This window comes from Molossus molossus, unplaced genomic scaffold (assembly GCF_014108415.1).
Source record: "Molossus molossus isolate mMolMol1 unplaced genomic scaffold, mMolMol1.p scaffold_m16_p_10, whole genome shotgun sequence".
Lineage (NCBI taxonomy): Eukaryota > Metazoa > Chordata > Mammalia > Chiroptera > Molossidae > Molossus > Molossus molossus.
In genome coordinates, this window is record NW_023425345.1 from 65,248,242 (window position 1) to 65,265,520 (window position 17,279).

The 17,279-nt window shown below is 35.3% G+C and overlaps 1 protein-coding gene across 1 annotated transcript in view; it reads right to left on the reverse strand.

Moving 5' to 3' along the window:
- Positions 1 to 2,698: 2,698 nt before the first annotated feature.
- CAND1 (cullin associated and neddylation dissociated 1) overlaps positions 2,699 to 17,279 on the reverse strand; it is a 40,497-nt gene continuing 25,916 nt past the window's right edge. The window contains exons 7-15 of the mRNA XM_036251612.1: positions 17,013 to 17,158; positions 13,059 to 13,351; positions 11,392 to 11,533; positions 9,538 to 11,031; positions 8,700 to 8,795; positions 6,052 to 6,221; positions 5,803 to 5,967; positions 4,338 to 4,445; positions 2,699 to 3,297 (exon numbers count right to left, since the gene is read on the reverse strand). Coding sequence (XP_036107505.1) covers positions 3,073 to 3,297; positions 4,338 to 4,445; positions 5,803 to 5,967; positions 6,052 to 6,221; positions 8,700 to 8,795; positions 9,538 to 11,031; positions 11,392 to 11,533; positions 13,059 to 13,351; positions 17,013 to 17,158 — 2,839 coding nt within the window. The 3' untranslated portion in view covers positions 2,699 to 3,072. The remainder of the gene's footprint in view (positions 3,298 to 4,337; positions 4,446 to 5,802; positions 5,968 to 6,051; positions 6,222 to 8,699; positions 8,796 to 9,537; positions 11,032 to 11,391; positions 11,534 to 13,058; positions 13,352 to 17,012; positions 17,159 to 17,279) is intronic.

A 17,279-nucleotide genomic window follows, 5' to 3' on the forward strand; every position in this document is an offset into this window, starting at 1 on the left:
ATAATTTACAAGTCCCCTTGACCAGTTAATTGAATTTTTCATTATTTTGAACTTCAATCATGTCTATATAATTTATATTCATATGTCTGAGATTGAGCTAGAGGTATCAGAATATCCCTTAAAACTGGTTAAGTTAGATATGCCTATTATTTCTTTATCTTTTACTCAACAAAAAATGTAAAAAAAAGGACTGATTTAGTTATTTAACTATGGTTACAAAAAAATTATGTATTCAAACATTTGATGAAGTCGTCATACCCCAACTTCTTAAGAATTCTAATTCCCAAAGGTTAAGAAGCTTTAGATACCATTAATGAATATATGACCATCATTTAAAAAATTATCAATGTTATTGATTTTATAACTATTTAGGTTAGGCCTTGCCATACCAAATTTCCTTTCTGCCTTAGTTTCATAAAATAACCTAACTTCAAAACACAACCCTATATTGAGCTTTCTTAAGGAAAAAAATCAGCCCTGGCCGGTTTGGCTCAGCGGTTAGAGCATCGGCCTGCGGTACAGAGACACCCGGGTTTGGTTCCCGCTAAGGGAACCTCGGTTGCAGTTTGTACCCGGCCCTGGTTGGTCGTGCGGGTGGCAACCACTCGATGTGTCCCTTCACATCGATGTTTCTCTCTCTCTCTCTTCCTCTCTCTCCCTCCCGCTCTGTCTGAACAAAAAAATGCAAAATGTCCTCGGGTGAGGATTTAAAAAAAAAAAAAAGAAAAAAAATCAGGTAGAGCTCAACAATTTAAACATTCTCAAGAAAACCAGTAAAAAGCCGTTGTTTTATGATTAACTTTCAGATCTCCTGTAGAACCTACATATGTAGAGATGCTAAGCAGAACTTGCTAATAAATATTAAAAGAGCAGTGAGCAGTATGAGCGGAGTCTGTGACTGGACCTCACACCTTGCAACCTCCGTATCGGTACCAGGACATCACACTAGAAGAACAGAGTTGATCAGTATGACCTGGCATTTAAAATCTGAGTATTCTTCTGTTACCAATTTTTATGCTTATGAATATACATTATATATGTAAACCATATCTACTACTAGAAAGAGCGGAATCTATTTTTTGTATTAAAACAGTTTCAGCTATATTAAAAAAATTAGCCAGCTTGGAAAACTTGAAGTGTATCTTGGAAGGTTAAAAAGTGAGAGATCCAATACATGAAAAGTACTTGAATTTAACTGTAGATAATTAACTAAGACATTCACACAACATATGCATGTCAGTCTCCTATTTGGTCCTAGAGCCTGCAGTATTGTAATTTATTGTGAAACCATGTAACCAAATACTTAAATATATCCACAACATCTATACCACGGTAATGCATAGTACATAATATACTAACATCTCAAAATAAATTTCTATTACAGTTTTATGCAAATTATGGTATAAGATTACCACCTGCCACATTCTGAAATGGCACCAACTTCACGTAATGTTCCATGTCAACGTCCTAGTTAAAATCCTTATGGGTAATGATGTTTTATGCATTATCATCTGAATATTCAAAATTAAGCTATTAATCTAATAACCACAGTATGTTACCAATTCAATCACTGCATATCTGGATGTTAAAGCAGGTAAAGTAATACAGCAGGAAAAGTATTTCTAATTCACAGTTTCAAAAATAAAGGGTGCAGTTTTCAAACATCTGATTGCTTGAAACTAGTCACTAAATTGAACAACTGCCTCCTTCAATACATGTAAACTATGTTTGCACAGCATTAGGAGATGTCTTTATTTCAGAAATTAGTTCTTACTGTTACAGGAGCACCACAAATTTGAAGGAAGAGGCTACAGTGTGAAATGAGTTCACTGAAAGATATGTTAAATAAAAATTTAACTACGATATAAGGTACTGCAAAGCTTTGCTTCCCCCAGCAGAAACCCCTTAATCAGGACAAGTAGTCACCGTTTACCAAATACAATACGTAAAGTAGCTCTAAAAGGGGGGGTGGGGGTGGGATCTAACTCAACTAAAAGAAAATTCTATTAGCAGCTAACAAACCTGCGACAGCCGGTTTCAGAATTTTCCTAAAACTAAAATTTAAAAGCATACACAGTATTTGTATCCTCCAATAAAGGGATGTACAGATCCAAAGGGAATGAAAGAAAAAAACTGGCCTTAATTTAATTTCTAAGTGGCAACACACACAAATGGGTAACTGAGAAAAAAATGTGTACTTAAATATTCAAATTTTAAATGTGTAAGAAAATTTATAATAGAAAAAAGTGGCAAATTGTTATTGTGACTTGATTTGCTGAAAACATTTGCAAATTCACACTGGCATTAAGAAAACCAAAGTTTCAAAAATTTACTCCTCACTCTCTCTCCAGATATGTTTTCTGTGCAAAAATAAATATCTGCAAATTGCACTAATACAATACTTATTTTAACTTTTGTATTATGAATAATCTGCACATGCTGCTTTACAGACAATACATATTTGTAAACTTGTTCATGCAAAATTAGTGTGCGCAACAGGGATATTGTTAATCCCTATACTTTAAAAAAAATGATACCTTACTATCTTTTTTAAATTGCCAAACTCTCTGAAATGTAACAAATATTACACAGATATTCTTATCTGCCAGCTAAAAAATCAATTTATGTTGCTGAAACAAAAAGTTATACAAGAAAATGAAACATGGTTTTTGTCTTGCAGAATTTTTGATTTTTAAATATGAGAAATTTTATAAAAGAAAGAAATTCATGGTCACAAAATTTTAACATTTTAATCCTAAACATTACAGGGCAAGTAGATCCTGGACCCTATCTCCATATGCCATAAATCCTAACTTTTAGTTTCCATTTTAAATGTTACCCTAACCACTAAAACATTAGTGGTTTTACAACCTCTGGGTTATGGAAATACAGATTTCTGAAATAAATGTTACAAAAACAAAAATGGAAGAAAGCCAAACTGTCTTCATGAAGGAAAAAAAAATGTGGAACATTTTGAAGCTTTTAGACACTTCTCTTTCCATGTCTTATGATTAACCTGTCGATTCAGTGCATCATACGGTCAATGTCATGGTCCCCATGTTGAACAAACATCTAACTAGTGTCCATTGATTCCAAATTAGTGGATGATGAATCTTTCTGGATACTTTCAAAGATGGCTGCCAGCTCAGGATTAGAACTGATCTGTGACTGGAATTCACTCATCAGTGGACTCTTCTCTGCTTCTGGAATGGTCAGCAGTGCTGCTACTGCTCTCATGGCAGACCGCTTCAGTTCATCTTGCTTTTCAAACTCCTGCTTTACTGAGTTTGCCTTTACCTGTAACATTGAGTACATTTATACTGCTATAAAAGACAAGTTCTTGTACAAACACATTTAAACACCTAGAAGTGTCTGGCAAATAAAGCGGAGCTGCTCTTTCATAGGTCCAACAGTCGTGTTCTACTCTAAGCATAGTTGTTTTTAAACCTCTTTTTAGCAGTAGCCTGTTTCCTTTTAAGGGAATAAAGCCCATTAGGGAAACAAAAAATCCAGAGCCATCATGGCTGAAATATTGAGAACCTGAGCTTTATCTGCTTAGCAAGTCCTGCTTTGGCCTCCAACAAGAAACTACTCCTCTAGACACCCTGTTCATTTATTATTCTTAAAACACATCATGTACCGACAGCTCTGTGCCTTAATTCATATAATTATTTTTATATGAAAAGCCCTGTTTCACTTTCTGAATCTGAAAGTATTTCTGACTTTTTAAGGTCCACTTTAAATGTCATCATGCTCATATGAAGACTTCTATGATTAGTATCCCCACCTCACTTCCAGAAGAATTAAATATTTCCTTTTTTGTGGAACTCTCTCACTTTATCCTGCATCAGTACTTCAATATATATAGCATATTATTTTTATTATTATAAATAAAAACTTTAAAGAATAGTATTAAATAGTGCAAAGTTTTCTAAAACATCACATTCAATAGGTTAACTTTTAAAATCTGCTATGCCCTGGCTGGTTTGGATCAGCGGTTAGAGCATTGGTCCATGGACTGAAGGGCTGTGGGTTTGATTCCCAGTCAAGGGCACGCACATCAGATGCAGTTTAGTCCCCAGCCCTGGTTGGGGTTGTGCAGAGAGGCAACCAGTCAATGTGTCTCTCTCTCACACTGATGTTTGATTTTTCTCCCTCCCTCCCACTCTATCTGAAGATAAAGATAAATGAAGAATATCCTCAGGTGAGGATTAAAAAAAATAAAATACTGCTACATATGGTGCTAGCATGTTAAATTAGGACATCTAGAATATAAAATCAACTAGGAATCCTGAATACACCAAGTGTGGCCTCAGTTGATGTCTACCAATGATTACCTTCGTTGTACATGTGGCACGTAATGGCTCGACCAGCCGGTCCAACCTCTGTAGTACTGCACTTGGACAAAGGGTGGAGAGTCTCACCAACATTAAAAATGTTAGCATCTATTATGAGTAAGAAAAGACAAAATTTAGACCTTGTGTTATTTTCTAAAGACAATTCCAAATTCAAAGCTTTTAAAAGGAAAACATCTAGCATGCACCACAGTTTCACTTTAATGCAATTTGTCTCAGAGTGGTCACAAACCTTAGCCGAGGAATTTTAGTTACAAGTACTAGAGAGGCCTTACCTATAAACGTGGTCCTAGTGGACAGAACTAGAAAAGTGGTTCTCAATCTTGGCCACCCATTAGAACCGGAGAACTTTGTCCTGTTCCCAGAGACATTTACTTAACTTGTTAGGATAGGGCTATCGATTTAGAATTTTTTAAAATAGCTCATGTGCAGCAAAATCAAAAGCATTGAATAAGAAAATAACTGAACCAAGAGAAAAGCTTTTAGTTTCTACTATCTTAGCAGATATTCCTTAAAAAAAAAAAAAAATCAAGAACAAAAAGGTTATTTAGATTAATCCATAGAAAGCCTGGTAACCCATAACCTTTCTTCTCTTGGACTATAAACTGTAGAACAGGAAAATCCTATTACTTCCTTGGAAGCTCTTTTTAATAGATTCTGGGAAGTGTCGGGTTACTACCACATATGGAAAAAAGAAAATTGGAGTTCCAAGTATGGCTGCATAATTGCTGAACTACCACTTTTAACTGCTGAACCAAAGGCCATGAATGGAAAAGAAAAAGAGACAATGCAATTATTACTTTTCAATTCACCCTTTAATAGTTCACATTTGAAATGGTCATGATCAAATAAGAAAACAAAGTGCAGTTATGAGCAAAGTTCATGCTCTAAATCTAAGGAGTGGTATGATTTCTCTTCCAGTTGCTTCTACACAGATTGCTTTAGGTATCTGAAAACAGTTCTTGTGTGTTATCCTTCAACAAAACTCTTGATATTAAACTCAGTATATTAGACTAGAAAACAAAAACCCCTCATTCAGGTAAATATGGTTATCATGCAAAAAGCAGAAAACCCTCCATAGGTAGTAGCTGCAGCACACTTTTAAGAGAGACCAAACAGATCACAGATTATACTATGAACAGCAAAACTTGTCTGGACTCTTCTTTGGAGGGAAAGCATCTAGGGACTATGCACTAAGGAAGCTGGTACAGAACTTCTTAGAATTTCCCATCCATTTAGACTTGACCTCCTCCAAGGAAAAGGTTTCTGGATTTTTTCTGTGTATGTCAACTGATGTTACAATTGTACTAATATTAATTTTGCATATTAAAGTTCATGACAAGCAAAGTAATTTTTCTCATTTAATAGACAAAAGTAAATTACAAGGGTAAAAGTCACTGTAGCTAAGTCTTCTCAAACATTCTATGAACAGGCACAAACATCTTACCTTAATATCATAATGGTCCTTCAAACCATCTTCAACATGATTTAGAAATTCAAAGATGTCTAGTCTATCAAGACAACTGTCTAGAAGTGTGTACATACACTCAAAAGCTGCTTTTCTAATATCCAGGCCATCATCAACTGTATGCTTAAATGGACCCATTTCTACCTGTTGAGACACAAAAGAATATATGCATATACTTAAAAGTAAAAGATAATCTTAGAGAAAGTGTAATCTCACTAATTAGCTTACCTCTCTTATAAGCTCCTTTCTAACTTTTGTTTCATTGTAAAGATGTGGAAGAACAGTATCTAGAAGATCCCTTATTAAAGATGGCTTATTATGTGCTGCTGAATTGAATGTGACCAAGGCTACTCTTCTTACATTCAAATCTGGGTCTTCCAATGTTTTTAGGAAATCCCCTGAAAAAATTATAAGAGAAGCAACATACAATGAAGGTAAGCTTAACAGAAAATACACACTATACTTTTAAAAAAATTGATAGTTGATTATTGGTATTATTGTTTCTTCAATTCGGGTCAGGAGAGAACACAATGAAATACTAAGTGAACTATATAGTTTCTTTTGGCAGCAGATTAACTATCATGTCACAGTGTGAGTCGATTTAACTGATAATCTACTCTTAAGTACCCATAATGCAGAGGATACACAGTGAGAATCCAGAATGAAGAAGTACTGTTAAAAAGTACACAATATATCAGATGACAAAGAAAAATGTGCCTCCAAATGCCCTGTTTTTATTTGTATCTTTAATGAGAAATATATGAATTGGTAAGAGGGTAAGAATACAAAAGGAGAAGACTGAAACCTAACATGGGGCAAAAACTAAAGCACCTAGGCACATTAAGACATTTCAAACAAATGTAGTGAAAAAATTATAGTGCAAAGATCTTTGGAGTCATATAGATGATGATCCAAACCACTTTATCTGTCAATCGTATAACTTTTGGCAAGTTATTTTAGGTTAAGAGTCTCAGTTTCCCACTTTATAAAAGAGAATTATAAACCTTTTAGGGCTGCTGAGCAGAATAAATACCACGCACATTGTTGAACAGTGTTTAGTATATACTTGGTATTCACATGGAACTATCATTATGTAATCTCAATCCTACCAGTAGCAATCTTTTAGAATTCACAGGGGAAAAGAGAGGTGCCATAAGACTTAAATGTATCAAAAGAACAATTTGAAAAAATGGGAGGAAAGAAATACTCCAGACACTACAGAATGGCAGACTCAATGTTGGCCATTCAAGAAAGTTCTGATTACAAAAAAAGCTTAGGCGATAGCTTGGATTCAAAGGGAATTTAAACCCTGGCCAGTGTGGCTCAGTTGGTTTGTCATAGTCCCGTGCACAAAAAGGCTGCAGTTTGATTCGCAGTCAAGGCACATGCCCAGGTTGTGGGCTTGATCCCCAGTTGGGGGTGTGCAGGAGGAAGCCGACAGATGCTTCTCTCTTCTCTCTCTCCCTTCTTCTTCCTCCACTAAAATCAATGAAAATATATTTTTAAAAGAATTTAAATGTACTAGACTAAACTTCTTCACCCCATTTGTGTAGAGTTACTAAGATGATAAATTAGAATACTAATGAGAAAAAGATGCTTTCAGTAAAGCATTTTAAAAAACATTGCTATTATTATGAACAAATGGTGACATGGACTAGGATCAGTGGTCCTCAACTCCTTGGTCTAGGAATTTCAGTTTCTAAAAAGCTTCCTAGGTGGTTGTAAGATGTTCACAAAATCGCAGATAATACTGAACCAAACCATAATTCAATGAGAAGGTATAACTGGCTGAATAACTATACCAATGATGAACTGACTATTGTCAATCCGGAAAGATGTCTCTAGAGATGTAGCACAGGCCTTCTCCTTTGTCCTACCTTACACAGTATCAAACATGAGTTAATATACCAAAGCAAAAAGGAAAAAAAGAAAAAAGATGAGGGGAATATAGGCAAGAATCTTCTGATAGAAAATTTCCTCCAGAAAGCACAAAATTGAGTTCTGAGGGCTTTTAGCTGCTACTACCACCTCTAGGAAACTGATGATGAAAACAACACAGGGAAGTTATGGCATCATGAAAAAAGAATCCGCAAAGCTAATTCTTGTCTTCACAGAAATAGAGCCCTATTCTTTCTGGAGTGTCTCCTCTTAGTTCTTCTGGCAATTACTATTTTTTTCTTAGGTTGTTACATATGGAAGTCTCAACAGATACCCCAAGGAACTGAAAGGTTACAAGTAATAACAGAAAACTGGAGCCCTAACCAGTTTAGCATCAGCAGTTAGAGCATCAGCCCATACACTAAAAAGTCGTGGGTTTGACTCCAGTCAAAGGCACATACCCCAGATTTGGACCCTGGCCCTGGTCGGGGTTGTGTGGGAGGCAATCAATGAATGTGTGTCTCTCCCATTGATTGCTCTCTCCCTCTCCCTTCCTCACTCTATCTGAAGATAAATGGAAAAAAAATTATCCTCAGGTGAGGATTGAAAAACAAACCAGCAAAAAAAAAAAAGACTTGTTTATCTGGGAGGAAACTTTAGGATTATTTAGATAGATCAAATATTTTTTTCCTTTATCTAGTTATTTTAGGCCATTCCCAAAATATGATTAGCAAGTGTGTAGTTGACTCTAAAGATACCCTAGTGTATTTACTAATTTCAGTTATTTGCAAAATAATCTGATAACAATTTCAAACTAAGAGATGACAGAATATAAGTATATAAGATCATACATCATCAATATCTTTCTAATGAAACAATTGCTAGACCCTTAAAAGCATTTTAGTTCCTTGGTGATATTTTTAGTTATTGAAATAATTTGTTTTTTGACAATTAACTACTAAATATTTAATCAGTATGTTTATATTTTTTCTACTTACCTATGCAGTTCTTTAACAGTGGATCAATAGGTTGTGGATGATCAGAAATAGTAAACTTCACAGCTGTAACCACTGAGCTTCGGGCATATGATGAACCTAAATAAAAATAAATTTAAGTCTATTGGTACATAAGTCCACTAAAATTCATGGACATCTTTAGCTTAAATCTTAAAAGTTTATTTTTTTTTTGTTTTAATTTAAAAAGAAAGCAATTTCTGCTTCATTTAAAGGGATTTACACTGGTAAACCTGAAAACACTTCTAGGATTTGTCATTTGAACTAAAGTTAAGTATATCAACTTTAGTATTATAATTATTACTAGTAAGCTCCTCAGAATATATTAATTCAAGAGACATATGTCTTTTTCACATTTTAAGACCAAAGAATAACAATCAGAATATAATGAACACTAAAACAAACTTATTTAACCATTATCTAATTACTCTCTTTAGCCTTTTAAACAACAAAATGTTATTCGAATATGGCTTCATGTTATAACATAAGGTAATGGGTTCTATGTGTAACAAGATATAAAAATGTTTTAACTTCCACATTAGACATCTTTTAAGGCAACCAATCGCTATTAATTAAAATTTTTAAAAATAAGAAAACCTAGGGTCCTGGCTGGTGTGGCTCAATTGGCTGGAACATTATCCCATTCACCAGAGGGTAGCAATTCCAAATCAGGGCACATACACAGCTTGCAGGTTTGATCCCCAGTCAGGGCGCATGCAGGAGGCAAATGATTGATATTTTACTCTCATCGATGTTTCTATCTCTCTCTCTCCTTCCCTCCCTCTGAGAGCAATAAAATAAATAAGAAAACCTAGGTACTCACCTGATATCAAGTACCCCTTAAGCCGGGGAAGGAGAGTTTCTGGATCAATTAGAGTAAGTTTGCCTAGACATTCAGCAACAACATTTCTGGTTCCTTCTTCTGCACACTCACAGTGCTTTAGCAATAAGGCCCAGATGTTTTCAACATATGGTTTAAGGCCCACCACTGATGCAGAGCTAATAATTTCCTTCAAAGAATGAAGCAGAAGATACTGCCTTTTGGGTTGACTTGTTATTTCTTGTAAGACAAATGGTAGATACTCAGGAAGGTTGCCCACACTAATGCTGCCTAATGCATAAGATGCAGCTGATTTGACTTCTTCACTAGGAGACGAGAAGGCTTCTAATATTACAGATTTTAGTTCCAGTTGCCCACTTAAGTCAATATGATGCCCAACTTCTCCAAGAGAAAGTAGAGCTAAAAGACGAATAGAATCTGTAGACCTTGAGTTCTTCACATCTTGAATAAACTGACCTACTACAGCTGGTCCTTCTTTAGGACATGCTCGAGTAAGGGCAGCTACACATTTGGCAATGGAGTAATAGGACTGCTTGTGAGTAAGAGCTGTGCTCTGAGAATAAACTGGACCGGTCAGCATGCGCAACAAATCCATGTATCCTAGATTATTTGTTCCAGTGACAACCAGAGCCTGGAAAAAGTCAAGCATGGCGCTGAGAGCGCCCCCCTGCAATAAGGGTGATCTCACAAGTCCAATAAGTTCATTGAGAATGGATCCACTTATCTTTGAAAGAGAGGAGGGATACACTTTTGCCAGTGTGGTAAGAAAACTGATAGCCATCTGTGAAACATGCATATCACTTTCACTGATAAGTGGTGGGAGCTCATCTAGAACTGCATCAATCATGGCAGCTGTCAAGCTGTCACTATAGTTTTTAATTAGAATATCTAGGGCAGAAAGAGTACCCAGTTTCAAAGCTCTCTGGTTTTTCCTGAGAAATGAAGCAAGGATAGGAACCCCTTCTCCCAGGACAGGCCTCAAATCTATCTTCAAAGGTGACCCAGCAATCAGTGTTAACGCCTTCACTGTAGTTAAACGGGTAATTTCATTCTTTAGTCTCTCCAAGAAAATCTGAAGTGTATTAGGCAAGTCAGAACCCAAATTGTCTCCAAGGTTGCAAATAATTTGTCCCATACAGGAAATAGCCCTTTCCTTGACTTCCTGATCAATGTCAGCTGCTTTTAACCTCTTAATGGTACAGGTAAACAGATCTTTGATGTAAGGAGTTGCATCAAACGAGGAAGGCTGATCTAAGGGACGAATTACTTTGACAAGCTGTTGAGTAACAAGAAGTGCTTCAGATGTAATCTTGTAAAATGGGTCTCCAACACAAGCCACCACTGGAGGAACCAAAGCCTGAACATGAGGATGGAAGACTTGAGGAGAGTGGTTACAGAGGATTACATATAGACACGACAAAGCATCGATCTTCAAATTTGATGAGCTTGATTTGTCATTCAATGAGAAAATGATTCCTAAAAAGCCAATAAAAAAAATCCAGTAATTTTCATGTATAGTATTATGAAAGAAAAAATTAACTAATCCCTAAAATATTGCTAGTTTCTACTTCATCGCATTATCGCTAAAGTAGTAGAAATTCAACAATCTATAATATCAAAGCCAAGCATTTTAGAATAAGATTTAACTTTTTACTTGCAAATTTCTAACTTTAGATGTTCAAGATGGCTCAGTAACAAAGGCTCTATAACAAAGTTTAGTTTTATGTACAAATTAACTTGTCCCAAAGTATCCTTTTCAAAGAATTATTTAAACTTATCTAAGTCTTAATAAAGTCCATACTAAGTTCCATAAGTGATTTACTACTTCTTTCATACCTGGTACAAGAACAGGAATGTGCTGTGTTAGGGCCCCAGGTAATACATTTACCAGTTCAGTTAACATATTAAAACAGCATTGTCGGGTCTTCACACTTTTTTCTTTCATCTGTTTGTGCAGAGCTTTAACAATGTTGGGAACCTGTAATTATCACAGACTCATTAGCTGTTTCAGCTAGTGATATTTCTTCTGCATCCTTAACACAAATTACAGGGGATGAAAAGAAAGGGAAGAACTTATCTTTTTTTGTTAAATTCCTAATTCTTCTAACTGCTAACAAGATTGTTAGAAACAAACTTTGTTGCATCAATTCTGTTCTCTTGTAACTGTATTTGCTGATATGATACTGATAGAGAAAAATTATCATTAGCCTTTCTACAGAGCAACAGAAGTCTTCTTTGATTAATTTTTAATTATGAAATGCACAAGACTAAATATAAATCTAACCAAATAATGAAATTTTCACAACCACAATATTCAGAGCATAATTTATAAATGGTTTTGTTGAACACAAATAGCACAGAAAAACATTAACAGAAAAAAGACAAATTATGGAAAAGAAACCATTAAAGGGGGTCTTCTTTTTTGCTTTTCGTTTGCCTTTACAATGAAATCAACCTCATTTCAAATGTAGCTAACAAGCAGCAAGGGCATGATTCAGAAATGTATGCTTCTAAACTTTCTATTCTAATGATCTGTTAGTAAAACCTAAATATTAGGATATTGACTAATAAATCTTATGAATGCCAGGATACAGCCACATAACCTATCAAACATAATCTCAGAACTACAGACAAAAGAAAACGCCTATCTACTTCATCACAGCATGATCAGAATTTCCTGTGACTTTATCTAACTTCTATATGCTTATTCAATTGTTTACATTACCTATATACTCTATCTCATTTCTTTCTAGAATTAATCTCCAGTGTTCACCACAAATTTTTTAAATTTGTGCTACTTGAAACAAGATAGATATGGTATATATAATCCCTTCCTCTGGTTTAGTTGTTTAATCTGGCTCACATGTTTTATAATCTATAAGAATGGACAAATCCCCACTGCTGTGGGGATTACATATATGACAGGAAAATGCCTAGCATGTACCAAACAGGAGCTATATAGCTATAACGTTTAGGATCTTAGAAAAAATGACCTAAAGTGAAAATATGTATTTTGTTAACAACAAGAGCTGCCATTTATAAGTACTTACTATGTAGAAGGCACTACATTAAATGCTGACATAGATAATTTCTTCTATCACTACCTTGGGCAGACAGTTCTAAGTAAATCCTTATTACAAATGAAAAAAGTGAGGTTTAATAAAATGAATAATCTCTCCAAGATCACAGAGTTAAATTAGGAGTGAAGCCAGTTATGAATGCAAGTAGTCTAACTCCATAGTTCTAAGATATCTCCACTAATATCAAGGTTAAAAGTTATTTTACTGAATCATAAAATTATTTTAATATTGTATACCCAGTAAATTAAGAATACTTCAATCAGAATAAACTATTTATAAGTAACCCTTATATGAAGATACATAAACTACTATACAAACATATCCCAGAACTTTGTTTCACTTAAGCTGTTCTGGAACTCACATTTCCACATCAAAAATACAATTTTAAAGATCACATTTATTAGCATGACTTTTTAAACTGACCTGACTTTGAAGCATTGTTAAAGGTGTTTCTCCCTGTTCCATTGCATCAGGGTCACACAGCCAACTTTGCACAGGACGAGTTTGCTTCAAAAGAGAAAGGTATGCATGAAAAACATCTGCCTTTACATTCTCTTCACGCTCTTTAAATCTGGATATCAGTGCAGGAGAGACGGTCTTGTAGAATTCTGGAAGCATTTCATGCCTTGTGCTAACTACAGCATCCAAGCACTTAGCAGCTGCACGTCTCACTTTCCAGCTCATGTCATCATCATCACTGTATTCATCATCACTCCCTAAAGAGAAGTTTTAATGTTAGGCTATTAATCATAGAAAAAGCTTATCGTTTTTAGGAAATGAATTCATAATTAAGACAGTTTTTTAACTTTTCGCTAACATACAACAGTGGACAAGTTTATAAAGAACTAGAACTTAAACAGACACAGTTAACTTTGATAAATTTACACATAATCTCTAAATAAAAATTATAATTATGTTTTTAATTTGTTAAAAATTTTCTTTTATAGTGAGTCATCATTACTCACTTATTGACCCTTTAACATCATTAACACATTAAACGTCTTCAGAACATAAATATTTGTAAAATCATAAATGTCCCAGCCTTTTAAACAATAGGAATAAAAAGTTCAATTAAAAAAAAAATCACTTGAGCCTGGCCAGTGTGGCTCAGTGGTTGAGTGTTGACCCATGCACCAAGAGGTCGCTGGTTCGATTCCCAGTCGGGGCACATGCCCAGGTTGTGGACCAAATCCCCAGTGGGGGGCATGCAGGAGGCAACCAATCGATGTTCTCTCTCATCGACGTTTCTCTCTCTCCCTCTCCCTTCCTCTCTCTCTCTCAAAAAAATCAATAAAGAAAAAAAAAATTTTTTTTTCTTTAAAATCACTTGATAGCCCTGGCCGGTTTGGCTCAGCGGTTAGAGCGTCGACCTGCGGTTCGGAGAGACCCGGGTTCGGTTCCCGCTAAGGGCATGTGCCTCAGTTGCAGTTTGTCCCCGGCCCTGGTTGGTCGTGCGGGTGGCAACCACTCGATGTGTCCCTTTCACATCGATGTTTCTCTCTCTCTCTCTCTTCCTCTCTCTCCCTCCCACTCTATCTGTGCAAAAAATGGAAAAAAATGTCCTCGGGTGAGGATAAATAAAATCACTTGACACTACAGGAAAATCAAATAAGCAATTGGGGAGTTTATATTTATAAGATAACTCTGGGAGAAAAAGAATTCTGACATCAGCTTTCTTTGTGACTACAAGACTTTCCACTAAATTTGTTAATGGGAGGCTATTAAGAACAAATATGCATATTCTCAACCTTTCAAGATACTGTCTTAATATAATTTAAAGAAACTACAGTCTCAATTATAACAAGAAAATTCTGCCCTTGTAACAGCAGAGCACCATCTTCTCCAAACTCCTATTAGGCCTTAAAAAATAATCCAACCACAAGCATTAACAATTCCATCTCATTTGTGTATAATTTGATAACTTCTGTGTGTGTGAAATCTCTTAAAATGATTTCTTCCTAACACCATCAGGATGAATCAGTTGGTAACAAAGTCGGGAGGATGGCAAAAATATTAGCAGTTCTCGGAGCAGTCCAAAATTACCTAACAATAATTTTGTTATTCTTAGATAAGACTAAAGCCCTGAAATGATTCCTCACTGGGGGAAAAAGATATCATCTCTTTATTGACTTATATCCCAATTAGCCATTGAAAGCTAAATGTAGCCTTAGAAAATCCTAGGATATTTAATAAAATCGTCCAATCTCCAAAAGGTTTACTTAATCTCTTCTTAGCACATTATAGGAAAACCCAACTAAATACTGCTAAACCCAAGGTATTTGATTTACTCACCAATAGCTATTTAAAAATTACAAGTTACTATCAAAATGGACTATTTAAAAGCAAATAAATAAGTGAAGTTTTTCTCATGGCAACTCAACTATGGGAAAAACTTTGCAGGGATATTCTTTATTTTAAAAAAGGTGATAAAAATGTAAACATCTTAAACACTGAAATTATAATATATAGTTGATAAAGCAGCTGAAGTTGGTTTATTTTTCAACATACGTGTACAAAAAGCCAACAATCAAAACCTGTAACATACTGCTACAGCTTTTTCCAAAGGATATTCCAATTAGAAGCTAAGATTTCCCTTCATTAATACAACACATTTATTGAGTGCCTACTATGTGTCAAGCACTGTCCTAGGCACTGGGATAAAGCAATCAATAAATAGCTAAAATTAAAATCTCTGCCTTCATGAAGCTTACATCTTGCTAGGTGGAAACCAATTACAAAATGTCAGAAAGTGACTAAGTAATGAAGAAAATAAAAATGCTGAAAAGGGTAAGGGAAAAACCCTGAGATGGGGGGTGAGGGAAATGGGAGAGAGAAAAGTGAGAAAAAGTAATCAGGTATAACCCCAAAGTTTTTGGTCTGAGAAACTAAAAAAGAATTGAGGTGTCATTCTGAGATGAAAAAGGCTAAAAAACAGGTTAGACAGGATGGAAGAAGGGTGGGGAGAAGGTTAGACATCTAAGCAGTAAATCATACAGCTTTATATATGAACCTGGAATTGAAAGGAAAGATCTCAGATAAAGATAAAATTTGGATTCTCAACTAGAAGACTAGATGAGATGAACAACAACATATGAGTATGTAACAGAGAAGCTCTGCCCGGCATAGCTCAGTGGTTAGAGCGTTGGCCCACACCCTGAAGAGTCGCAGGTTCGATTCCCAGTCAAGGGCACATATCTGGGTTGCAGGATGGATCCTTGGACCCAGTCAGGGTAGGTGCAGGAAGCAATCGACTGATGTGTCTCTCTCCCCACCCCCCACCCCACTCTCTCTAAAAAAATAAATCAATGGAAAAAGGGTATATAACAGAGAAGTCCAAGCACTGAGTCCTAGAATACTCCAAAGTTTAGTGGTCAAGGTGATGAAGAGGAACCAGTATGGAGACTGAGAAGGAGTAATCACAAAAACAGCATGAAAACCAAGAGAGTATAGTATCCTGAATGTTCAATAAAGAAATGCTGCTGAGATTGAGTAACAGGCAGAATCAAACATTTGAGGTCACTAGCAATCTTGTCCATCACTGGAAAACTGGATTCAAGAGAGAAGGGAAGAAAGGAACTGGAGAGAATTCTTTTAAAGAGTTCTGCTGTAAAGGAGAGAAACTAGACAGTAGCTAGAGCATAATATGGGGTTTAGAGGAGTTTTTTTGTAAGTTGTTCTCGTTTTGTTTTAAAAAGATTAATGAAATTACAGACTTTAGAGATAAGCCATTATATAAATTCATTCAAAGAATCAAAGAAACATAATCTCAATCAACTAGTATGGAGTACTCTGGTCAAGCACCAGTAAGGTAATCTATCACAAAAGCCCTCTCCATCCTTAGAAAAAGAAGAGACAATCTATATAAATAAAAACCCTTTCCCTAAGAAAAGATGTCCAGGCCCCCAAATAATCCTTTCTTTTCTTTTGCTAATAACTCCCTTGCCTCACCCATCTTCCTATAAAATCCTTCTATTTTGACCAGCTCTCAGAGATCTCGTGTAGTTGCTAGATTCATAAATCCTATAATTAAAGCCAAATAAATCTTCAATTTTACTGGGCTGAACTTTGTTTTTTTAATGAAATAAAACTGGAACACAGTAATTTCTGTTACCCGCATTTGTTACCCGCATTTTCACTCTATTGACTGCTTTAATATTTTTCTAGAACATGATTTTGAAAATATTGCATAGCAGTTCAATCCATGATGCCCCATAATTTATTTAATCATTTTGCTATTGTTGAATAGAGGTCATTTCAATTTTCACTATTATAAATAATAAATAAAGTGCAATTTGGGGTAAGAAATCAACTCCATCTATAACACTGGTCTTTCATGAAAATTTAACAAACACATTTCTTCTACTTAATTTGAAATACCTTGGTCATCATCATCACCACCATCTGCATCCATGGCATTTTCATCTTCATCTTCATCATCATAATTATAATTTGGATCATAGGTAAGATATTTAAGACAAATATTTATAATGGTAGAAACATGAGGATAAACTTCCTTAGGACATCTGAAGAAACAAAAACTGTCTTGAGTAACTGTACTTTTCTCCTTGATTAAATACCTGCCACATTTGCTTTGTTAACAGATTTTCTCTCCTTTAATATAGCATAGGAAAGAGGATCCCAGCC